General features: G+C 39.2%; 2 protein-coding genes and 1 long non-coding RNA gene across 4 annotated transcripts in view; all 3 read left to right on the top strand.

Moving 5' to 3' along the window:
- LOC104418001 (CCR4-NOT transcription complex subunit 11) overlaps positions 1 to 8,358 on the top strand; it is a 33,369-nt gene extending 25,011 nt beyond the window's left edge. Inside the window, exon 13 of one of the 2 annotated variants that reach the window (XR_005546563.1) lies at positions 8,203 to 8,358. The gene's annotated coding sequence lies outside the window, so the exon portion shown is untranslated. Of the gene's footprint in view, positions 1 to 8,192 lie in introns of both variants that reach the window. The other variant, XR_005546562.1, reaches the window with a different exon arrangement.
- Positions 1 to 21,726, top strand: part of LOC120288231 (probable WRKY transcription factor 19) — a 32,287-nt gene extending 10,561 nt beyond the window's left edge. Inside the window, exons 3-4 of the mRNA XM_039301857.1 lie at positions 19,836 to 20,618; positions 21,019 to 21,726. Coding sequence (XP_039157791.1) covers positions 19,836 to 20,618; positions 21,019 to 21,726 — 1,491 coding nt within the window. The remainder of the gene's footprint in view (positions 1 to 19,835; positions 20,619 to 21,018) is intronic.
- Positions 21,727 to 22,466: 740 nt separating this feature from the next.
- On the top strand, positions 22,467 to 23,332 carry LOC120288270. The gene is made up of 2 exons (XR_005546564.1): positions 22,467 to 22,633; positions 22,970 to 23,332. It is a non-coding gene; the product is annotated as an uncharacterized LOC120288270 (long non-coding RNA).
- Positions 23,333 to 23,672: the final 340 nt, after the last annotated feature.

Genomic DNA, 23,672 nt, shown 5'->3' with positions numbered 1-23,672 from the left:
TTCAGTAGACAAGTCCCTATACCGCACAACAAGTCTGCTCCATAGTCTCACTTATCAGACCAAGGTCAGCAGAAGATACATGCAGTAGCAATTGTGTGAAACAAACTCCATGAAGCAAGGATTCCATATTCCAGAAAGGCAGCTGGTAACATAAAGATTTAACATAGACTGTCCTAGCGCGCATAATCAAATGTCAAAACAAACATCTATGAATATGATGCTAAGTATATACCCTGCAAGAAATATGGTACCTGCAGGAATGAGTCTCCAGATACTGCACTTCTCCCTTTTTCAGACGTGCAGATGTACGTAGGGGCTTTTTCAGGCCCTTGTCCGCCACAATGCTCAAGCTATATTTAATCCTACATTAAAATCACTTGCAATTTATCAGAGCACCACTAATCAAATGAACAGAATCTTAGTAAGCAAAATAGAGGCACATGACTTAGAGCTGACCAGTTAATAACCTAAGCATGCGCAACCAAGACAAAATACATAACAGGCCCTCGTCCTACAAGCTACAATCAATAAAGCATGTTAACCTTAACTTTTCATTAATGGGTAAGTTGGTGATTTTAAGTGTGTAGGTTATTTTAAGCATGTAGCCTTAGGTGATGGCGAGGTTAATTCTTTAGGTGCACATTTAGCCATTGACCAAATTTGACACAGGATATGTGATATGGTATACTTTCCATGAACCACTATATCTTTTACACGATTTTCCCTGGGAACACTATATATTTTGCCCAATTTTCCTCTATTCCCACATGTAGTTGCATGAGTGCGGGGAGTTCAGTATGGACCATTCCCATCCTTTCAGGAATGTGATTGGTGGTAAGAACACAAAAGACATGTCGCTCAAAAGGTCAAGGGGTTCCATCCAAAATAAGCTCCAGAAGCGGGAGTGAAGAGATGACAGCACGGGGCTCTTCAAGCCAGCAGAAATTGAGAGTGTACATATGTACTTATGCATAAAATTGACAAGGGCAGCTTCCTCCGACATGCTAAACCAAAACAGAAGGCATAAATTCCAAGATTATGGTGCTTGAAAAGTTCAATTCTCTATGTTGAGAAATATTGTAAAAGGTAAAATAGTAACTTAATTATGAGTAGGGTTAAGCACATACATATATTTGTAACCATTTTCTTTTTTGATTATCATAATACAATTATCCTTTACATGGTATCAGAGCCGCACTTTAAAAAAAATAAAAACCCTAGCAACCTACGACGCTGGAGACCACTGTTCCGTCACCAGAAAAGGCTGCGCCTCCGGCCGGCAACCTATGACGTTGATCAGCGACCCTCTGCTCGATTCCCCATTGTCGCAAATTGCGCCGGACGCCGTCGAAGAGCAACGCCACCACCGATCGGAGGCTCTCGGATCTCGCCACCTCTCGTGGCTCGTGCGAAGGGAATCGAGGCCCTATCCGTGCGCATGAAGATCTATGGAGTATTGATCAGATCGGGCTGAGTTTCGGAGGAAGCCAGGCGCTGCCCACATCAGTTTCCTCTACAAGGAGCGCGAATTCCTTCCCTTCTGGATTTGATTGAAGGGGAGGTCATTTCAACAACAATTGGAGGAGGTTACGTATAAGGTTTTGTTTTGTCTGGACGTGTAATTGCAAACTTTTCTTTCGTTTTCATGCTCCAAGTTAGGTGCTACTGAGATTTTTAAAAAAAAGAAAACATATATATATCTCCTTGAATGGGCTTGGAATCTGCACGAAACTAGCCGTGTTGTTGAGCTGGTTGATTCTAGATTATCAGAGTTCAATGAAGAAGAGGCAATACGCATGGTTGCAATAGCGCTCTTGTGCACTCAAATGTTGCCATCACTAAGATCCCCAATGTCCCGTGTGGTGGCAATGCTCTCTAGCGATACTGAAGTGGCGACCGTGTCCACGAGGCCAGGATTCTCGAGGATTGGCGCTCAAGAAAAGCTGTAGGAGCACCCGATCGATCCCCCACGATCTTGAAGTCGTCCTTTCTTCTGGGGAAGTGATTCTGAAGCAATCTCGTTCTCTCGGATGATGCTGAAGTCGTCCTTTCTCCCGTGTGAAAGCTAGATATCCTAACCGCTGGACATGATGGGATGCTTTCTATTATATTAATTATTAATATTAAAAATTTTGTGCTGGCTGTGGAGTGCTAGAAAGGCTTCTAGAAACGGCGAATGATGAGATATTTTCTGGTGGTGGACGGTAACCTACTTTATTATTTGTACTGCACAAAAATTTAGAAGTGGCCATTGTGAAGGATAGATTTGCTAGTTATTACAGAGGATAGAGTTGCTGTTCCGCACTTGAAAGTGATTTGCATTGAATCAATAGAGATATTGAGAATAAGCATACTGGTGCTTTGGTGATTCGTATGGTGATTCGATTGAAGCCTTTCTCTTTGGAATTTTTGTGTATTTGATTGAATTATTGGAATTAAGTATTGGCAACTGTGAAGTTCATTTATTAGGCTCAATCATTCTTTATTCACTAATGGCGACCAACGGATCGACTTATGGATCTCCTTTTGGTCATTTTCAATTAACATCTGTCAAGTTAGATGGAACTAATTATCCATCTTGGTCTAAAGCGGTCGAGGTCTATCGTACTGCCACCAGACAACTAGACTATCTCACGTCTACAATACCGTCTGACATGAGTAAAGGCGCCGATTGGATTGCAGGAGATGCGATGATTCGGACCCTGTTGTGGAATAGCATGGAGCCTAAGGTTAGTCCTCACTTTATTCAATGTGACTTCGCTAAAGCGGTTTGGGATAAGTGTGCATTACTCTATTCGGGGCAAAATAATATGATGCAAGTATGTGACACGTGGGAAAAGTTATTTGATATTCAACGTGGAGATCAATCATTGTCTGATCATCATGCTTGGTTCACCACTCTTTATCAACGATTGGATACTTATCTTCCTGCCTCGAACGATCTAGAGGTTTTGGCTAAACGCCAAGAGGATTTGAGGGTAATATTATATCTCAAGTCATTGGGGCCTGAGTATTCATCTCTTCGTCAGCATATTACATCTTAGAGTTCTCTTCCCACAGTAGATGAAGTCTTCTCCCAAGCTCTCCATTCTAGAATTCCTGAGAAGAGTTCTTCCACGCCAGTAGTGGAGATTAGTGCTATGCTTTCTTGTGGTTCTAGTGGGCGTGGAGCTCAAGGTCGTGGTTATCAAGGTCGTGGACGTGGTGTTGTTCATGGTGGAAGTCATGGAGGCCGTGAAGGGGGAGTTGGGACTCGTGGTACCATCAATTCTGGAAATAGTCGTGGTTCCTGCTATTGCCATCATCAATTCTGGAAATAGTCGTGGTTCCTGCTATTGCCATCATTGTCAAAGAGATGGACATACATAAGCTTATTGCTATACACTTGACCCAGAGCTCAAACCACCTATTGCTGCATATGCAGAGGTTGAGGATTCTCTTTGTCCTCCCTTAATGGCTCCACCAAGTTGAACTCAAGTTCTTAAGACAGGCGATTTAGTTACATTAACACGTGCTGAGTATGATACATTGGTTCGCTTTCAACAAGTGACAGGATCTTCAACTCCTACTGCTACTCTGGCACAAACCTCTAAAGGTAGTTCATCATGTTTGTTGTCTACATCATCTAATTCTTGGGTTATAGACTCTGGAGCTACCAATCACATGACTGGTAACTCTAACCTACTGTCTTCTTTTCACTCTACATCTCCTTCATTATAGAATTCAGTTACATTAGCAAATGGTTCACAATCTCAAGTTACTGGTATGAGAGTTGCTCATTTGAGTCCCTCTCTTTCTTTGTCATCTGTCCTTCACCTATCAAAATCTCCTTATAATTTGATTTCTGTTAGCTCGTTGACCAAAGAACTAAATTGTTCAGTGACCTTTTACTCTTCTCTTTGTGTTTTTCAAGATCTGAGGACTAGACGGATCATTGGTGGGGGACATGAATCATATGGCTTGTACTACCTTGATAAAAAGGTGTTAGCTACCACAGCCGTGAAACAGATATCCACTGATGTATATCAGATGCGTTGTTGTGCTGGTCATCCACCACCAAACCTACTTCAACGTCTATAACCTGAGTCTAAGTTTGTGAGTTCCTTTCAATGTGAAGCTTGTCAGTTTGGTAAACATCATAGAGCTTCTTTTCCTTCCCGTATTCAGAGTCGTGTGTCTAGTCTATTTGAGTTGGTTCATATAGATGTATGGGGTCCATGTCCTGTGTCTGATGTCTCTGGATTCAGATATTTTGTTACATTCGTGGATGATTTTTCACGAATGACTTGGTTATTCTTAATAAAAGATCGTATAGAGATTTTTCATTGTTTTCAATTGTTCTATTTCGAAGTGTTGAATCAATATAATATCTCTGTCAAACATTTACGGTCAGATAATGCTAGAGAATACCTTGCTACAACGTCCAGTTTCTAGCCCTTTCTAGAATATCATGGTATTATTCATCAGACGTTCTACTCATACACTCCACAACAAAATGGCGTAGCTAAATGTAAAAATTGCCATCTTCTTGATGTCACCCACTGCCTCATGTTTCATATGTATCTACCTAAACATTTTGGGGCCATGCTATTCTTACGGCATGTTATTTAATTAATAAGCTTCAAACTTCTGTTCTTCAAGGAAAGACATCATTCTCAATTTTACATCCAAATCGTCCTATCTTTTCCTTACCTCTTCGGGTCTTTGGGTGTGTTTGTTTTGTAAATAGTCTTACTCCAGGTCTTGATAAACTGGATCCTCGTGCTGAAAAATGTGCGGTCTTTGGGTGTGTTTGTTTTGTACATAGTCTTACTCTAGGTCTTGATAAACTGGATCCTCGTGCTGAAAAATGTGTCTTTGTGGGATACTCTCGAACTCAGAAGGGATACAAATGTTACAGTCCTACTCATCGTTGTGTGTTCGTGTCTACAGATGTGACATTCTTTGAAGATCAGTCATATTTTTCTTCTCAAAATGTTCCACAAACACCTAGTGATAGTGATGATTGTGTACTACCAATGCTTCCACTGCCTTCCATCTCTCCGGCTATCTCCTAAAAATTTAAGTTTGCTGACCGCACCTATCATCGACGAAGTACAGCTCCAACTATGACAATACAGCCTTCATCAGCACCTAATTCATCTATTCCCCCATCAGTTGCAGTGCCAGCCTCTGATCCTGAACCGTCCATTGCTTCTCCAAAAGGTACACGTTCTTGTGTTGGTTGTCCTATTGATCGTTATTCTGGTCTTTCTAATTGTGCCACTACGCGTCATCCTATTTCAAATTTTTTACCCTATGATCGTTTATCTCCTACCTTCTCTGCCTTGTTTCGTCGTTGTCTTCTATTTATGTGCCTAGTAGTGTTGTTGAAGCTCTTGCTCATCCGGGTTGGCGTCATGCCGTGGAAGATGAAATGCAGGCACTAATTCAAAACAAAACTTGGCAGCTTACTTCCTTATCTACTGATAAGCAATCTGTTGGTTGTCGTTGGGTGTTCATTGTTAAAGTTCACCCGGATGGTACTCTTGATCGATTGAAGGCACGATTAGTTGCGAAGGGAAATACTCAAACTTATGGTGTCGACTATAATGACACCTTCTCTCCCATGGCCAAAATTCCCTCTGTCTGTGTCTTCATTTCATTGTATGTGCAATTTGACTGGATCCTTCATCAATTGGATGTCAAAAATACATTTTTACATGGTGATCTGGCTGAGGAGGTCTACATGGAGTAACCACCTGGGTTTATTACTCAAGGAGAGAATGTGGTATGTTATTTACACAAAGCTTTGTATGGACTTAAATAATCTCCTCGTGCTTGGTTTGGTAGATTTAGTGATGCGGTTATCAAATTTGGATTAAAGTGGTGTCAGGTAGATCATTTAGTTTTCAGCTTTGTGTCTTCGACTGGTTGTATCATTCTAGTTGTGTATGTGGATGATATCATCATTACTGGCAGTGATTAAGGTGGTATTCAAAAACTTAAGCAATTTCTAATAAAGAATTCAGTACTAAAGATCCAAGACGCTTTCGATACTTTCTTGGTATTGAAGTATCCTATTCACATGCTGGTATCAATTTATCGCAACGAAAGTATGTACTAGACATCATTGGCGAGGTTGGATTTCTTGAAGTAAAGCCAGTCGATACCCCTATGGATCCCAATATGAAACTTGATGCAAAACATGGAGAATTACTACATGATCCAGCAAAGTATCGAAGATTAGTTGGTAAGTTAAACTATCTTACTATTACAAGACTTGATATATCCTTTGTGGTTAGTGTAGTAAGTCAGTTCATGAGTTCTCCTCGTACCACTCATTGGGATGTTGTACTTCGGATCGTCAAATATTTGAAGGGAGCGCCAGGTAAAGGACTACAGTTCAAGAATTATGGCCATTTAAACACTGCAGGTTTTTCTAATGCCGACTGGGTTGGATGTTCTGTGAATAGGAGATCTACTTCAGGCTATTGTGTGTTTCTTGGAGATAATTTAGTTGCATGGAAAAACAAGAAACAGCATGTAGTTTCCCGATCAAGCGCTGAAGCTGAATACCGTGCTATGGCACATGTGACAAGTGAATTACTATGGTTGAGAATGTTACTATCAGAGATTGGAATGTCACAATCAAATCCATCAGTGTTGTATTGTGATAATTAATCCGCCATTCATATTGCTTCAAATCCAGTCTTCCACGAGTGAACTAAGCACATTGAGGTTGATTGTTATTTTGTGTGAGAAAAAGTTTAGAAAGGTGACGTTATTCTTCAACACACAAAGTCGGAGGATCAACTCGCAAACATTTTTACGAAATCTCTACGGGGGAATAGAGTGAGCGTCTTATGTAACAAGTTGGGATTATTTGATATCTATATCCCAACTTGAGGGGAGTGTTGAGAAATATTGTTAGTAATAAGGGTAAAATAATAACTTAGTTATGAGTAGGGTTAAGCGCGCACACACACAAATATATATATATATATATATATATATATATATATATATATATGTAACCCTTTTCTTTTTTGATTATCGGAATACAATTATCCTTTACACTCTAGAAGACAAACTGCTGGAAATAACAAATGGGAAAATAAAACATACCAAGGTTCGTTGCAGAGATTGTATTGTATTGGAACTTCTCGTACAAATTGTTGTTGCCGCAGTGCACTCTAAAGGACAAAACCAATTTTATTAGATTAGCTAACTAGCATGCATATAGAGAATAATATAATATGATACAATATTGAATTCAATGGTAATCATTAAAATGAATTTGCAATCCCCACACCTGACAACAATAGCTAAAGCCTTTTACGAACAAGGGATCCCTACATGGTTTCCCCTGGCAGAACCCAAGGCCTCATTTACCTTTCTCAATACGGTCCCATCAAAATGTACATCTTCTGGCAAAAAAATCTTAAGGTCATTGTTTCACTTGTCTAAACCACTTTAACAAGCTTTTATTGTCTTGTCATCCTTGATAAACCATCACCAATTCAAGTAAATTCCTTTTTACTGTATCACTTGTAATGGGCCGAACGCTGTTAAAAATTTCCAAGTTTGTGTAAATATATGGAGAGAGTTCGATGGGCAGCGAATGCGAGAGAAAAGAAAGATTCCATGGTTGCTAACCCACGCGAAACCAAAGTAAAACAAAATGAGTTGAGATCCATGAGTCAAGGATATCCTGAGATCGGGCACATTGAAGAACTGTAAGAATCCTTTATGCGTTGGATTGTCCTTTGTTTCTTTTCTTGTTGGGCCTTCGAAGGTGGAATCCTGTGTGTTCTGCGTGCGTTTGCAGAATTTGATATCTGCAGGGATTATGACATCTGAAATAGTTTTTGGTAATGTGGGTCAAGATTGAGCGCTCTGTTTTTGTTTTTCTACAATGAACCAAAATCCATGTGATGAAACGAAATCTGCTTGCTATTTGTTTTGGGTATGCCGTCCAGCTGAAGCGAGATGAATAAAGAGAATATTCAGTGTCATGTAGGACGATATTGGTGGGATGATCTATTTCTTACATGATTTGTTTTTCTGCCTTCTTTTGTACATTAATGATTTTCGGCAGTCAAGGAGATCCCGATTGAAGTCCAAGCCTTCTGCATAAACTTTTCGCGGATAAGGGAAGCAGCTGGGCTATTTAGGCTTCTCAAAACGAGATTTGTAGGAATAGTTGCATCTCTCTCTCTCTCTCTCTCTCTCTCTCTCTCTCTCTCTCTCTCTCTTGTTGTAATAGCAAAGAGGAACATTTTGAGGTTCTGTGGCACCATCTGGTTGGTTCAGCCAAACAAGCCATTCTTGCACTTTGATTGATCACAAACGACGGAGTCGTCAATGTTAGTAGAATCACACAAGCTAATATTGTTATTGGCCTTGCTGGTGGCGATTTTGGGGTCATGGAAGTATTCTATCGTGTCGAATTAAAGAGCATATTGTTATATGTCAGATTGATCCGATTATGTGCAAAGACGCCTATGATCACTCCATTAACCTGGTAATTCAAGCTGACGGAAATATGTCAACCGGGCGAACCGAATCGCTTTTGTTTCATCTCCTTCACCGTTATTGGCACCATTCTGTGGGCGCCTCGAGCACTTTCACTTCTTCGTTTCTCAGTATTATGTTGAGTTGAGTGGATTCGACATATTCTAAGTCTTGGTGTACCATGTTGATATGTGGTTTAAGTCGTGCCACCGTTCAAGGCATGCTTACTAATCCTAGTAGAGATGACTACTCACAACATCATTCTAGCCAATGGAGTGGCGGGGGCCTCGTGTGGAAGGAGATGTCGAATTACGCACGCAACCTTATTCGTGCCAGTTCTAGAAAGGGCTTGTAAACTTCACACATCATCATGATTCGATTCCAATTTCCCTTCGTCTCTCCATTATTATAAACGCCTTCTCCATCCGCTCGTCGTATCATGTAATCCACGTCATCACGATTCGGTTCCAATCTCCTCCCGTCTCTCCATTAATATAAACGCCCTCTTCAGTTCCGCTCGCTGTCCCATGTAATTCCACATCATCACGATTGGGTTCCAACTTCCCTCCCTGTCTCCATTATAAACGCCCTCTCCATCCGCTGGCTGTACAATAAAATTCCAAATCTCTCTCTCTCTCTGCCTCTTCGATATGGATGCGCAAAAGATGGCTCCATTACTTGCAGGGTTGCTCTGCATTCTGGTACCGACGACCATGTAGCACGGACACTCCGGAAGCGCCGTGTCGTGTCCGACACTCCGACACGTGTCCGACACGCTCCGACACGCGGTCAACGAGTGTCGAAAAATCCGACACGTGGTCAACTCTTTCCGACACGCTCCGACACGCGAGTCCAGAATTCCGACACGCGATTCCGACACGCACAGGGTCAATTTTAAAAATTTTTAATACTTGAGGGGTCAAAATATAAATATACACAAAAGAAGTAATAAAAGAAGTAATAAAATTGCTATAAATATACACATACGGGGTCAATTTTTTTTTCATTTTTTAGAATTGTTTTATTTTTTAAAAGTCTTTTACTCTAAAAGAAGTAATAAAAAATGCTATATATGATAAATAAATAAATTTAAAAATATCATTTCAGCATTTTTCTTTAAACAATGTTTTTTCCCTCTAAGTTTTGTGTATTATTGTAACAAATTAAAATAATGAATGATATTATTTAATATTTTTGTGTAAATTAATTCTAGGCTATTATTATTATTATTTATTTATGTATTTATTTATAAAAATATATTTAATATATAACGTGTCGGAACGTGTCGAAATTTTTATTTTTAAGAAATGACGTGTCGACGTGTCGTGTCGTGTCGTGTCACGTGTCACGTGTCCGTGTCGGTGCTACATAGCTGACGACCATGCCTTTGGGGGCGGAGGACACGGCACGACGCTACAGGTGGGTAGCGAAGTACGAGCTCACGCTGCCAAGGGGCTACCGGAAGCTGTCCGTCACCATAAACGGATGAACCCCTGGCCCGACCATATCGGCTTATCAAGGAGACCTGCTCGTCATCGAGGTCACCAACAGGTTGGGGAAGGAGGACCTCGCGATCCAGATCGACGAAGTGAGACCCGTAAGTAACGAAGAGATCAAAAAGCATGTATCGTGAAGGTGTTCAGTCCATGTGGGGACGATGACTGATGATGTTGGGGTTGGGTTTTTGCAGATTGGCGGGGATTCGACGCACCCCATTCGGCCTGGCGAGACTTTTGCCTATCGGTTCTTCGTGGATTGGGTGAGTCCCATTACAAAGATGCATTTGACACTTATTTATGACTTATTTACTTAATATTATTATACCACATATTAACTTATTTAACATCCATATGAGTCAAAAAAATGGATTTATGAGACATTTTAGCAGGTCTAATTGGGAGAAAGCAACTTTCATGATCCATTTATCCTTGGCGTCGGCTTCAATTTTCATGAGGGTCCCCAGAACATGAACTCGGCCATCGCCTCCACTATGACCATCACCTCAATTACCCCCAATTCCATCACCCCTTAATGTCCCGGCTATATTTTACATTTTTTGTTCCGCTTCTTTGTTAGAATATAAGTAGATTTCGATTGCTTAGATAATTGAGTGGTCTGGTGCTTGAATAAGTAAAAATTAGTTAATATGAGTAACGGTGCACATTGCAATTTTTTTCAAAAAAAAAAAAAAAGAAAAAAATAGAGGGTAAAAACTATTGGACACATTCTTAACATAGTCATGTGTTGTCTAATCTCTTATAATAAAGGAAAAGAAATGCACATGGTAGATAACTTATGCAATACTCACGGACAAATTATAAAAAAATAATAATCATAAACCTATTGTATTTCTTGGTCTGCTATAGTGCAGGCCTTTGGTCTTAGCCATACTAACATTTATGTCATTCACTCCTCACATAACTAAATTGGAACAAAAAGGTGTGGGTAGGAAAAGTAGCAAACCCTGTTAAGAGAATGCCCAGCTTCCTTCATTTCCATTTTTTCAGCTCTTTAAAGAATTTCCATCGATATACATGCCTTACGAGATAGTCAAGAACCTTGTAAATTCAGGAAAAAAAAATAGCAATGCCTCCTGACATCGGTTACTTCTTTATTCACCAACCATATCCATTAACCCTTCTACCCACAACTATTATTAAGCTACGTTTGGCAGTCGGGATAAAATTCGAGATATGATATGAATGATCTTATCCTATGTTTGGTGCTCGCTCAGGACATGATAAAATTGGATATAATTGGGATATAGGCAAGATAAAATTATCCCATGGAGGAGATAGAATAAATGTGGATATGATTTCTAATGTTTATAATAGAAAAGTTATTTTTCTCGAATAACAAACTTATGAAATTAACAAAATTGAAATTATATTTCAATATAAATAATATTTGAATTCTAATTTAAGAAAATATAAATTTTATTTTTAAGTAATCTTATTTTAATTTATATATTCAACTTTAATTCTTTCTTATAATAAACATTTAATCTATAAATTAAATATTTATATTTATTATATATTTTAGGTATTTTTGTATTTTAGGTATGTTAGTACAGTTTCCTATTTGATAAATTTTTATTAAATAATGATGATGAAAGGGGAAAAAAGAAAATAATATAAAAAAGAGAAAAAATAAAATAAAAATAAATTAAGGAATAGTATTACGAGAGATTTTTATCATCTCCGTTTATGAACATTTAGGTTCATTTATATACCTTTATATGATATGCCATTTATATATATATATATATTATATGATGTGAATATATCCGACTTTAATACTGCGATTCACCAAACAATTAATAGGATATAAAAAAATCCAATGATTTCATATCTTATCATATCCAGTCCCATCCAAATTAAAAATCAAAACGACCAAACGTAACTATCTCGGATATAGGGGTTATTTCAAGCGCATTGTTTTTTTAGGGTGATTTGGGGGTTGATTAAAGATTAAGAAATTAATGAAGGTGTATTTGGAAAAGCACATTGAGTGCATCCTCAAGAAAGATGTTCAAGTTACTTCGTTGATCTATTCCATGACGTTCAAGTTGCTTACTACGCTAAAGGTTCCTAGATAATCTGTTAATCATATCTAGTCATATGTCCTTTCCTCATGGCATGATTTGATATCATATTGGTAGGCTAAGTAGTACCGACACATGACACGGACACGCGACATGACACGACATGACATGTCATTCCTAAAAAATATGAAATTCTCACATGTTGGAACGCGTTGTATATTAAATGAATATTTTTATTTTTAATTAATTTGATTCAAATTTATAAAAGAGTCTATAATGAATTTACACTAATAATATTAATGAATTGACAAAAGTTATTGATGAAACTAATGACTAACAATAAATTAGAATCAACTTATTAAAATAAATCCATGATATTATACAATAACCAAAATTTATCATCATTCAACGTTCAATATTTTTATTTTTCGAAATTAATTTTTAATTTCATTTAATTATTTTTCTAATTAAATAAAAAAGTCTCCTCGGGCGGTCCACCCCCAACCCCAGTCCCTTTTTTTCCCTCATCTCTTTCCCCCTTCCACAAATTTTTCACTTTTCTTTCCTTCCCCCACCACCTCTATGAGCCTATCACTTCCCCCTCCCTCCAACATGCCAAGTCCCTTTTTTATTATTTTAGTTTCCTTTTCAAAACCCTAGCAACGCCCTCCTTCTCCTCCTCCTCGTTGTACGACCCCTTCCTCTCCTCTTCCTCTCCTCCTCCTCTCAATCTCTACTATCACTTCCCCCTCCCTCCAACATGCCAAGTCCCTTTTTATTATTTTAGTTTCTTTTTCAAAACCCTAGCAACGCCCTCCTTCTCCTCCTCCTCCTCGTATGACCCCTTCAACTCCTCTTCCTCTCCTCTTCCTCTCAATCTCTACATGCTCTCGATCCTCATCACAATGGTGGTGTTGCAGCCTCGTCGCCGATCCATCGCAGCATCACAGAGTGGCGGCTCTCGCCTCAGTCTCTACTCTTTCTTTGGCCGTCTCTTGCCGTCACGGGCTCGCCGTCACTCGCAGCCTCGTCTCTGCTTCTTCGCCCTCGCCTCCACCCTCCATCGTCTTTTGGATACGCGTGTCGAAACGTGTTAAGAAAAGTTGATCACGCTTCAAAATATCCAACGCGCAGTCAGCGCGTGTCCGAGCGTGTTGACGTGTCCATACTTCATAGTTGGTAGGTGCATAAAAAAATGCTTATTTTTTTCTAGTACATTTCGAAGTTTGTAATTTAAAAAATTCCTAATGTGTATCTATTATTTTTCATCTTAACTAACATTAGGGTATCTGTTCAGTCATTCAGAAATTTCATTTGTATTTTGATGCGTGGAGACATAATTTCGTTCACTTTTCCATAGGTACCGTGTCTCTAGGACAGCTACACATATTTAGCACATGACGTAGATACCGGGACGATTGGAGTGGTCGACCCGTTTGAGTCTCATCCTATAACTGATGCTTTGAGTAGGAAAAATCGAAATCTCACCTCCATATCACTCACTGACCCTTCTCTCTCTCTCACCATCTGCGTCTCTCTCTCCTGAGCTTGCGCGATCCTTCGCACTATCAATCGCAGCCTGCGATTCTCTCTTTCTCTTCGAGCTCGTGCGATCCTGCCTCTCTCTCTCTCAATCGCAGCCTGCGATTCGCAGGAACCCTCTATACGCAGCAAGCCTGCGCCCAGCAGCCCTAGATCCACCGCACCCTCGCCGGTAGCCACCATCGTCGTTAGCCGATTAGCCTCTTGTTGGTGCGCCGCAGGAACGCACCGTTGTCGCCTCTTCTTGTCGCTGGGCCCAGACTCGTCGCCATCGCCTCTCTTTGCAGCTCGCCGACTCCGACACAGCTATTCCAGAGCGAGGTGAGTCCGAAATTGAATTTTTTTTGGTGAACCCCTTTTCCCTTTGCCTTTTTGGGAGGGTCCGAGGTTCGGTTCCGAAGGATTGGATGATCTGGGCTTTGCGGTTGTATGTTACTGACCTAAAATATAAGATTGTTCTGTTGAGAGAGAGAGAGAGGGAGAGACAGAGACTGGTGAGAGACCCAATGAGCAATATCTTACGAGGCCTCAGAGACCAGAAGTGTTACGGCTTAGAGACAAATCAAAGAGGATGAGAATTTAGGGATACGGTTGTGGTTGTATCTCTATCCTGTGGAATAACCCAAAGAAATATATGACGACGAGGATCCTGTGGCTGCTCAAATTCTTATATGGCACTCTTGTAAAATCTGGGAGATATGCTTCTTTTGGACCTTTGGTGGGTCTGTGTTTTTGGGAAGTACCTGGGGAATTTCTGCTTCACTAGGCCCCCTCGGACTAGTTTATTATTGAACCGCTGATTAAACAATGTTTGTGTAGCTGAGTGAGAGAGAGAGAGAGAGTCATCCTTGTAGTCTTAAGGAAGCTACACTTTGTGTTTTAGCTATGTGTGCATATTGAAGCCATGCATGTTTCACATGAAAAGCAATGGAAACTCTTCATGCTTAACCCATCTCCTCCATTCGACCAAAAAGAAAACCTATCTCCTCCATCACGCAAGCGCAAGGTTGATGATGATATATAAATCACAGACATCATCTAATCACCATACGTGTCTTTATATACAGCTTTTGGAGTACGTATGTTAGGAATATCCTGGGAAAGCAACTTTGATGACCTTCAGTTGATTCCTTATGGTTCATGTCCATCATCAATTTCTCCAAAGCTAATGCGAAGATTCTATTGATTTCCTTGCAGGTCTCGATTGCGCTTATCTGAGGCTGGTTTGCCAAACTTGGTAGGTTTGATTCAAGGTCTCTGGACAGCTTGCACCCTTGAAGAATTAAAAACTGGCCTGATCTTCCATAATTTTGTTGGACTCTGGGATTGTCTTGCTCTATCGATCAGCACAGATGGAGCATTTGGACATTATTACAACTGCATCCTCCAGAGGACATATAAACTAATGGGGTGTTGATTTCCATGTTGCTGATTATACGGTTGCAGAGCCACATTATTTGGCGCTTAATGTTTCAATACAAATTAGGAGGATTATGTTGTTTTCTCGCATATTAATGTAAAATTCAAAGCCATATAGGATATGGGGTGGTTGTAAAACAAGTTCTAGTGGAAACGGGGTTTGACCCTAGAATCGGACCAAACGGGGTGGTTCCAAAATAGGATCCAGTGCAAACAAGGTCGCAAAGTCTGAAACCTACCCATCGTGGACCCAGTCACCCCTAGAAACCGCAGCTTCAAATCTTTAGCTCATAGTTGTTGCCGATTTGTTAAACTCCATTATCCAATGGCTTCTTCATTGAAACCCAAAAAGATTTATGACGTCTTCTTAAGTTTCAGAGGGGGAGAACTGCGTCTCAACTTTGTCGGCCATCTCTACCAAGCTTTAATCCGGGATGGAATACACTCTTTCAGGGATAGCGAAGAACTGAAAAAGGGTGACCAGATGTTGCCGATGCTTATGGAGGCCATCGAAGAATCGCACATCGCAGTCATCGTTTTCTCCGAGGACTACGCTTCTTCAAGGTGGTGCTTAGAAGAGGTGGCGAAGATTATGGAGTGCAAGGACCAAGGGAACCTCACTGTTCTGCCCGTGTTTTATAAAGTCGAACCAAGAGAAGTGAGAGAGGGAAGAAGAGTTATCGAAGAGCTCTAGACAAGCACGAGTCCAAGTTCGGGAAGGATTCGGACAAAGTAAAGAGATGGAAGGAAGCTCTTTTCAATGCTGGTAGCTTGTCCGGTTGGCATTTGAATGATGGGTAAGTAGAGTGGAGTTCATATTTTGTGTAAGAAACTAATCTTTACAAGTAAGTATAAATATTGTTTTCACAAAAATAAATAAATTAGTTAATCGACGCACACATGATTGTAACTTTGTAAGTATATGTATAGATGATTCATCTTATAAATCCTAAAAATTCTTAAGTTGCTTAAGTTAAAGTTAGTAATTTCGTACATGAGTTGGTAAATCTAAGATATAGTTAAAAGATAAACAAAAATATGGCAAAAATATAAGATAAGTTGACAATTAAAAGAAAATTAAACTTGACAAGTAATTCAAATGAAATTTGATACTCAAAATTAGTTGATAATTTGATTGGAAAAAATATGTAAGCCACTCTAATTAAGATTAGCAATTTTTAAAATGAGTTTGTGAGTAACTCAAATGAGAGTTGGTTATCCAATAGAAAAGTTGGGAAATTAAAAGAACAAATAGCACTGGTAATTAGTAAAAGTTGGTAGCTCAAAACTAGTAGGTAATTAGTTAATATGACAAAAGTTGTTAAGTAGCTCTAATTTATGTTGATATTTTCATATAAAAGTTAGTAGATTGAAGGCCGTAAGTAATGAAAATCAAATTTGGTGAGTTAGTAATTGGTTATCTGCTAATTATAAAAGAATTTGGTGATTTCATAAATTTATTAGTCTTTTTCCACTGACAATATTTTCGGTACTGAAGAACTTATTGAAACTCACTGGCACGGAAGCAAAACATCAATTTTTGAGCATGGGACAATTTTATTCTGATTTTGGCTGTTGCTAAGCCCCGTTTCCTTCGTAATGTCTATGGCTCTTTCTTTTGGATCCCTGTTGCCCTCCTCAAAGTATAATATAAGCTCTAAACGTTTTGTTTGTGGGCTATTTGAGTTGTTTGCATTTCGTTTGGGTCAATTGAGTTTGACATATTTTCAATTTTGGCAACCTAGTGTTAAACTCGTTACTCACACATGGCTAACCATGAAATAGACTGAAACCAAAAAAAAAAGAAAATCATAGAATGGACACATGGCTCTTTCCAGTAATAGAAATTAGACAGTAGGGCTTTATCAGCTGAAAAATTTACAAACTCAGTTGAAAAAGATAAAACATTAAAATTTAATCAACCAATGGACAAAATGTTTAAGTAGTATTATTGCACTTACCCCATTTCTTCTTCAGAAGGAATAAAGCAGTTAGCAACGCTTGATACAGGATAATTAGTCTATACAGACTGTGTAAGGCAATGACAGTGTGCTTCAGGGATTTTTAATAATTTTCGGATCAAAATCTTAATTGCCATTCAAAGTTCGTCCTAAATAGCTCCTTTTGGTTAATAGTCAAAAAGAAGAATAAGTGAATCAAGAACATGAATCACTTATGTAGATAGATACATGAATCGATTGACTAAAAGTTGAATCCTGAGCTTGTTATCTCTGAGTTCTAATTCAACTAAGTGGGGAATACATTTTGTTTTGGCTGTAATTATCTAAAAATGTGACACACTACTTTGTTATTGTTGGCCAGTGATTGCTTGCAATTGCTTATTCAAATTGCTAAAACTTTTCTGTTTTTGTCAGAGATGAGTCGAAGCATATACAAGAAATTGTGAAATGGATCTCCAATCATCTTGACCAAATGCCTTTGCATGTTGCTAAGCACCCGGTTGGGATAGAATCTCGAGTGGTTATGCTAAAATCAATGCTAAACCTTGAATCTAATGATGATGTTGTGATGGTGGGATTATGGGGACAAGGAGGTATAGGGAAGACAACCTTGGTGAAAGCCCTATACAATTCTACTTTTAGACAATTTGAGGGTTCATGTTTTCTGGCAAATGTTCGAGAAACTTCAAAAGGTTGCAAGGATCTAGTGACTTTGCAAGAAAAATTATTAAAAGATACATTATTACTGCAGCAAAGATTAGAAGTGTCCAGTGTTGATAAAGGTATTAATATAATACAACGCAGACTTGGTCGCAAGAAAGTTCTCCTGATCCTTGATGATGTGGATGACCTGCGCCAGTTAAATGCTTTAGCAGGAGAAGGCAAGTGGTTTGGTAATGGGAGTAGGATCATCATTACCACAAGAGATAAACATTTGCTAACTTGTCAGGGGATATATCAAGATCATGTGTATGAAGTTAAAGCACTAGATGACAGTCAAGCTCATGAGCTGCTTAATAAGCACGCTTCTCAGACGCACCAAATCAGAATAGATCTAGTAAATGGGGCCCTGAATTATGCTAAAGGTCTTCCTTTAGCACTTGAGGTGTTGGGTTCCTTATTATGTGGTGAAACAGAAGATGTATGGGAAAGTACACTAATAAAACTTTCCAAGAGTCCTGACAAAAACATTAATGATGTGCTCAAAATTAGTTATGAGGGACTCGATGTAAATGAGAGAGAAATCTTTCTCGACATTGCTTGCTTCTTTAAAGGGGGGACAAGACAGGATACAGAGAAAGTTCTCGAAAGTTGCGATCTTCAGACAACTGCAGGATTTCAAATTCTTGTTAAGAGGTCCTTGATAAGAATTGAGTTTGACATCCTAGAAATGCATGACTTAATTCAATTGATGGGTAAGGATATTGTGAACCAAAAATGTCCTGATGATCCCAGAGGACGCAGCAGACTATGGTTGTATGATGATGTTGACAAGGTTCTGTCCAATGACAAGGTAAGACTTATGGTTACGATTAAAGTTGTGCTCCTTATCTTTGACTTTAATTACTAAAAATATGTTTAATCGAAATAATCTTGCATATGCAGGAAGATTGTGCTGTAAAAGCCATAGTGTTGAAGCTCCCTGAGTCGACAGAGATGTGTATCCATCCTGATGCTTTTACAAAAATGAGAAGGTTGAGATTGCTCATCTTGCACAACGTGCAGGGTTCTTGCCAAGGTCCTTTATGTCTTCCTAAGTGGCTTAGATGGTTTGAATGGCCTGGATGTCCTTTCCAGATTACATATTCCTCTGGTTCAATGGAATTAGTGGGAATCAATATGAGGCAAGCCAGTGTCACAATAGTGCCTCAAAAATTTAAGGTGAGCATTTACCTACACAGACCTCTTCATTGTCTACTTCATTTGTATGTGTACATGTGTATTACATGTCCTAGAACATGAAATGAAGTGGCGTTCCCTAGTTTTTGAAGCCACTTCTCTTTTTTCCCCCTTTCAAAATGACCCTAATTACTTGAGTAGGAAATATGTTTACGTGCAGCAAAATTGGCATTTAAAAATTAAGTGAAACAGCTTTATTAGAAACTCATACACAATACAAAGAAATTTTATAAACAAATGCCGAAGAAAAAGAATTTTCAAGGTTTGAATGCTTTACACTGTAAAACAAGGCATTCTTAAATGCTTAAATCAGTTTGCGAAGAGCAGCATTTCTAAGTAGACGAAATTAAATATATATTAGAAATTTTGCCCGTAATGCATGTGCGTTTATAAATAATATACAAGATCCACACGGTATACCGCTAGTTTCTTAATTGAAAGTCAAAGCTAGGTTTTGAGTTGAATACATGAACTTTCTTTCTTCAAAAGGTTTTAAAAAGTTGGTTTCATTGTCTTTAAATGGCTTAAAAGGTTTCTTAATTTTTGGGAAAAATTCATTGTGATAGAATATATATTTTTGACATAAAGCTATTATATATAGTCTAAACCAGACTTCGGTGCTCGCCACATGACATTCACTTTACTTCTACAATTGGCACATGGCATAACATGTGGCTTAAATTTGTTAGTGGCCTGCCTTCACGTGGTTGCCGCATGTCGCTTCATTTTATTTTTCTGATTGCCACATGGCATGACACAGGGCATACTTTTACCACGTGGCCCACTTCTGACCAATATTCATTAGCTTTTTTATTTGTCATTTCTAAATCCATTCTCTTACCACATATATGTATAGATTTATAATTATTAGTAAAGTTTCTAAGTGTTTACTTATTTCTCAATACAGCACGCAATTCTTAGCAAATTAGTTCATAGTAACTTTGACTGAGATTTTTGTTCCGCCATATTTGCAGGACTTCCAACAATTGAAGTACATTAATCTCAGTTATTGCGAGTCCCTAATTCGTATCCCTGACCTCTCATATACTCCACATCTCGAGGAATTGGTTCTCTGTTGTTGTAAAAACATGGTAGAAGCCCATGAGTCGATTGCATATCTTGAGAAGTTACGGGAGTTGACTTTATATGGGTGCTCTCAACTTGGTGTTTTTCCAAGTGTGCTCATGACAAAAAGACTCCGGTGTCTTCAGCTTACAGATTGTAAAAAATTGGAAAGGTTCCCTGATATTCCACATGAACTTGAAAGCCTGACAGATCTTTCGTTAAAAGGGACTGCTATTAAAGAACTTTCATCATCAATAGAAAATCTTGTTTCTTTGAGGGTATTGGTCTTATCTGATTGCAAGGATCTGGGAAGTCTTCCGTCTAGTATATACAAGTTACATAACATTGAAGAGTTGGAACTTTCGGATTGCACATCCTTCATTAGGTTTCCAAAGTACGATGATTCTGCTGATCCATCTATGAAGATCGTACTTCCAAGTTTAAAATTTTTAGACCTTTCTAGAAGTGGTCTGCTTGAATTGGGGTTTCTCGAGAATCATTCCCGTTGTCCCAAATTGAGTAATTTAAATCTGACGGGGACCAAAATAACTAGCCTTCCAACATCCTTTGAGCGCAAACATTTCGAAGTCTTGAGTCTACCATACAGTATTGCAGTCCCAGGTGGCCTTAAATCTATAAATGAGTGGAGATTTTCCTATCCATATGTTTCTGACGGTAGAGAGTTTGTCGAGGTGATTTATAAATACCCGTTTCGCCTAGTAAGATTCTCTCTCTCTCTCTCTCTCTCTCTCTCTCTCTCACACACACACACACACACATTAATGTGCAGTGTATGCTGGATTCAGTGTGTGCTTGTATATTGCAACAGCAGAAAACAATAGATAGGAAGCTTAAGAAAAGGAAATAAATCTATAGTGGTTCTACACGTGCATGCATATGATGGAGGTGGCTTCCATTCTTTTATAAGAATCATTTCTATCACATGAGACTTGTATATTATTATAAGCAAGGATTAATGTATCTCCACTCATTTATAGAACTAGTCACGAGTGGAATTCGCTAGGATTACTTACTAAACTCAAAATTGAATTCTTCTATTCGGGTACTTTCTAACTGTTTATCTTATAACAGGCTTACTATGTTATTCTTCCTGAAGCAATGTTTCCAGAGTGGGTCCTCCCTATTGAAAATGGTTTTGTATCTTTTAGGGTTTCTAGGGACTTGTACAACAAGTTTCTTGGATTCGTTCTCTGTGTTGTTCATAGTACTGATGAACAGGATCATGGGTCACAATCATACCACATAGAATCAAAAGTTAATGGCCAAATGCTGTATAAGCGTGAATGGACTCCCGTTGAAAATCACACCTTGTTTCTATCATTCATAAGCCCTACGCAGTCGGGATTTGTCAATCCTGTTCAAATTTATGGGAGTCATGTACAAGTTAGTGTTAAAGTATCAGGTGGAGTCCTGAAAAAGTGTGGATTCCGAATAATGTGCGAGCCACTGGAGGAAGATTTAAAAGTTAAGCTTCAAGATCTAATGGATCCAGCTTTACTCTTCGAGTATGGTCATGAATCGACATATTCGAAACCCATGGGTCCACTTATGCATGGAACGATCAAAGCAGATATACAGAACGACTTGCAAGATTGTCCAGCAACGCTACTTTCAGCATCACGACAGCTCGTCTCCCATCTGACAGCACCGAGCTCTGATGGATGTAAGATCGTCACCTACCAACGATGGAGGCGACGAAGAGAAGAAGTTTGTCTCCCTGAAACAGAGTCCCTAGTGACCAACGGCGACGGAGACTGGAGAGCAGAGGCGATGGACTAGCACTGCCGACTGAGGCCATGGAAACTGATGACTTGAAGGATGTGTAGCTGAGGTTCTGGGCTTCATGCAGCTTGCTGAAGATCAGGTAACGCCTGGCACATCCTAATTGTATTAAGTTGATGTAATACTTGACCTGGACTTTGAATTCGATTCCTTGGTTCTACAATTGTGCGGGAACTTCGAACAATGTGTTGTTGAATTTGTTCGAGAGGCGTTGAATTAGTGTTTCTTCGTAAGTTTTGTTTGTTGATGCTTAGTAGTGAATTCATCACTAATTGATGTTAGGCGCTGCAAAATCAGCAACAAATCCGTAGAAGGTAGCTGTTCTTTCTTTCTCTGAGTAGGTGGCAATTTATTGAAAGAAAGTCGAGAGAGAGGGGGATTTGGGTGCTTTTGAGGTGCCTAGCAGATGTGGATCTGGAGTATGTACCTATCATAAAGATCGTGCAGCATGGGATAGTTTTTTCACGGCAATTGAATTGCAAGAAACTTTGATATACGGTGTAGTTGTACACTGGTAGTGGTACTGTTGTCTGATAGTGTTGATTAAGCTGGTGGAAGCACAGGTGAAGTGGAGGTCCAATGGTCTACCTCCGATGTTTTGAAGCCTGTAATATATATTTTGTGGTTGGGTGATAAAAACTGTATACTTGGAACACGAAAGGATGTTAGTATGTGGCAACATGCAGGAGTAAGAAATTTTGGCGCAGTCAGCATTGCTAGTGCCCACAAAGCTCGTTGTCTTGTCTCTTTCGTTGCAAATGCTGATAGCTAGATAGCAGTTGATTTTAACTACTGTCTTTATAGCTCATCTCATCTTTTTGGCAGGACAAATACATGCAGAATAGACTCGTTAGACTTGTATGTGTTTTCTTGCAGAGTTTGATACGGAACAATCACATTGATGGTACGTGTTCGCATTTGCTCATTTTCTTCATGCGTTGGGTTGTCCTTTATTTCTATTATTGTTGGGCCTTCGAAGGTGGAGTCCTGTGTGTTCTGCGTGCCTCTGCAGAATTTGATATCTGCAGAAGATTGTGGGCTCTGTTTTTCTTTTTCTACAATGAAGCAAAATCCATGTGACGGAACGAAATCTGCATGCTGTTTGTTTTGAGTTTGCCTTCCAGCTATAGCGAAATGGATAAAGAGAAGATTCAGTGTCATGTAGGACGATATTGGTGGGATGATCTGTTTCTCACACGATTTGTTTTTCTGCCTTCTGTATGTTAATGATTTTGGGCAGTCAAGGAGATCCTGATTGAAGTCCAAGCCTTCTGCATAAACTTTTCACGGATAAGGGAAGCAGCTGGGCTATTTAGGCTTCTCAAAACGATGGAAACACAAAATTCTTAGTTTCTTACGAAAGTTGCTTGTTGTACATAATGATGGTTTCATTGCGAGATTTGTAGGAATAGTTGCGTCTCTCTCTCTCTCTCTCTCTCTCTAGTTGTAATAGCAAAGAGGAACATTTTGAGGTTCTGTGGCACCATCTGGTTGGTTCAGCCAAACAAGCCATTCTTGCACTTTGATTGATCACAAACGACGGAGTCGTCAATGTTAGTAGAATCACACAAGCTAATATTGTTATTGGCCTTGCTGGTGGCAATTTCGGGGTCATGGAAGTATTCTATCGTGTCGAATTAAAGAGCATATTGTTATATGTAAGATTGATCCGATTATGTGCAAAGACGCCTACGATCACTCCATTAACCTGGTAATTCAAGCTGACGGAAATACGTCAACTGGGAGAACCAAATTGCTTTCTGTTTCATCTCCTTCACCGTTATTGGCGCCATTCTGCGGGTACCTCGAGCACTTTCACTTCTTCGTTTCTCAGTATTATGTTGAGTTGAGTGGATTCGACATATTCTAAGTCTTGGTGTACCATGTTGATATGTGGTTTAAGTGGTGCCACCGTTCACGGCATGCTTACTAATCCTAGTAGA

This window comes from Eucalyptus grandis, chromosome 9, assembly GCF_016545825.1.
Source record: "Eucalyptus grandis isolate ANBG69807.140 chromosome 9, ASM1654582v1, whole genome shotgun sequence".
Classification (NCBI taxonomy): domain Eukaryota; kingdom Viridiplantae; phylum Streptophyta; class Magnoliopsida; order Myrtales; family Myrtaceae; genus Eucalyptus; species Eucalyptus grandis.
This window is presented reverse-complemented; position numbering and strand designations above follow the sequence as displayed.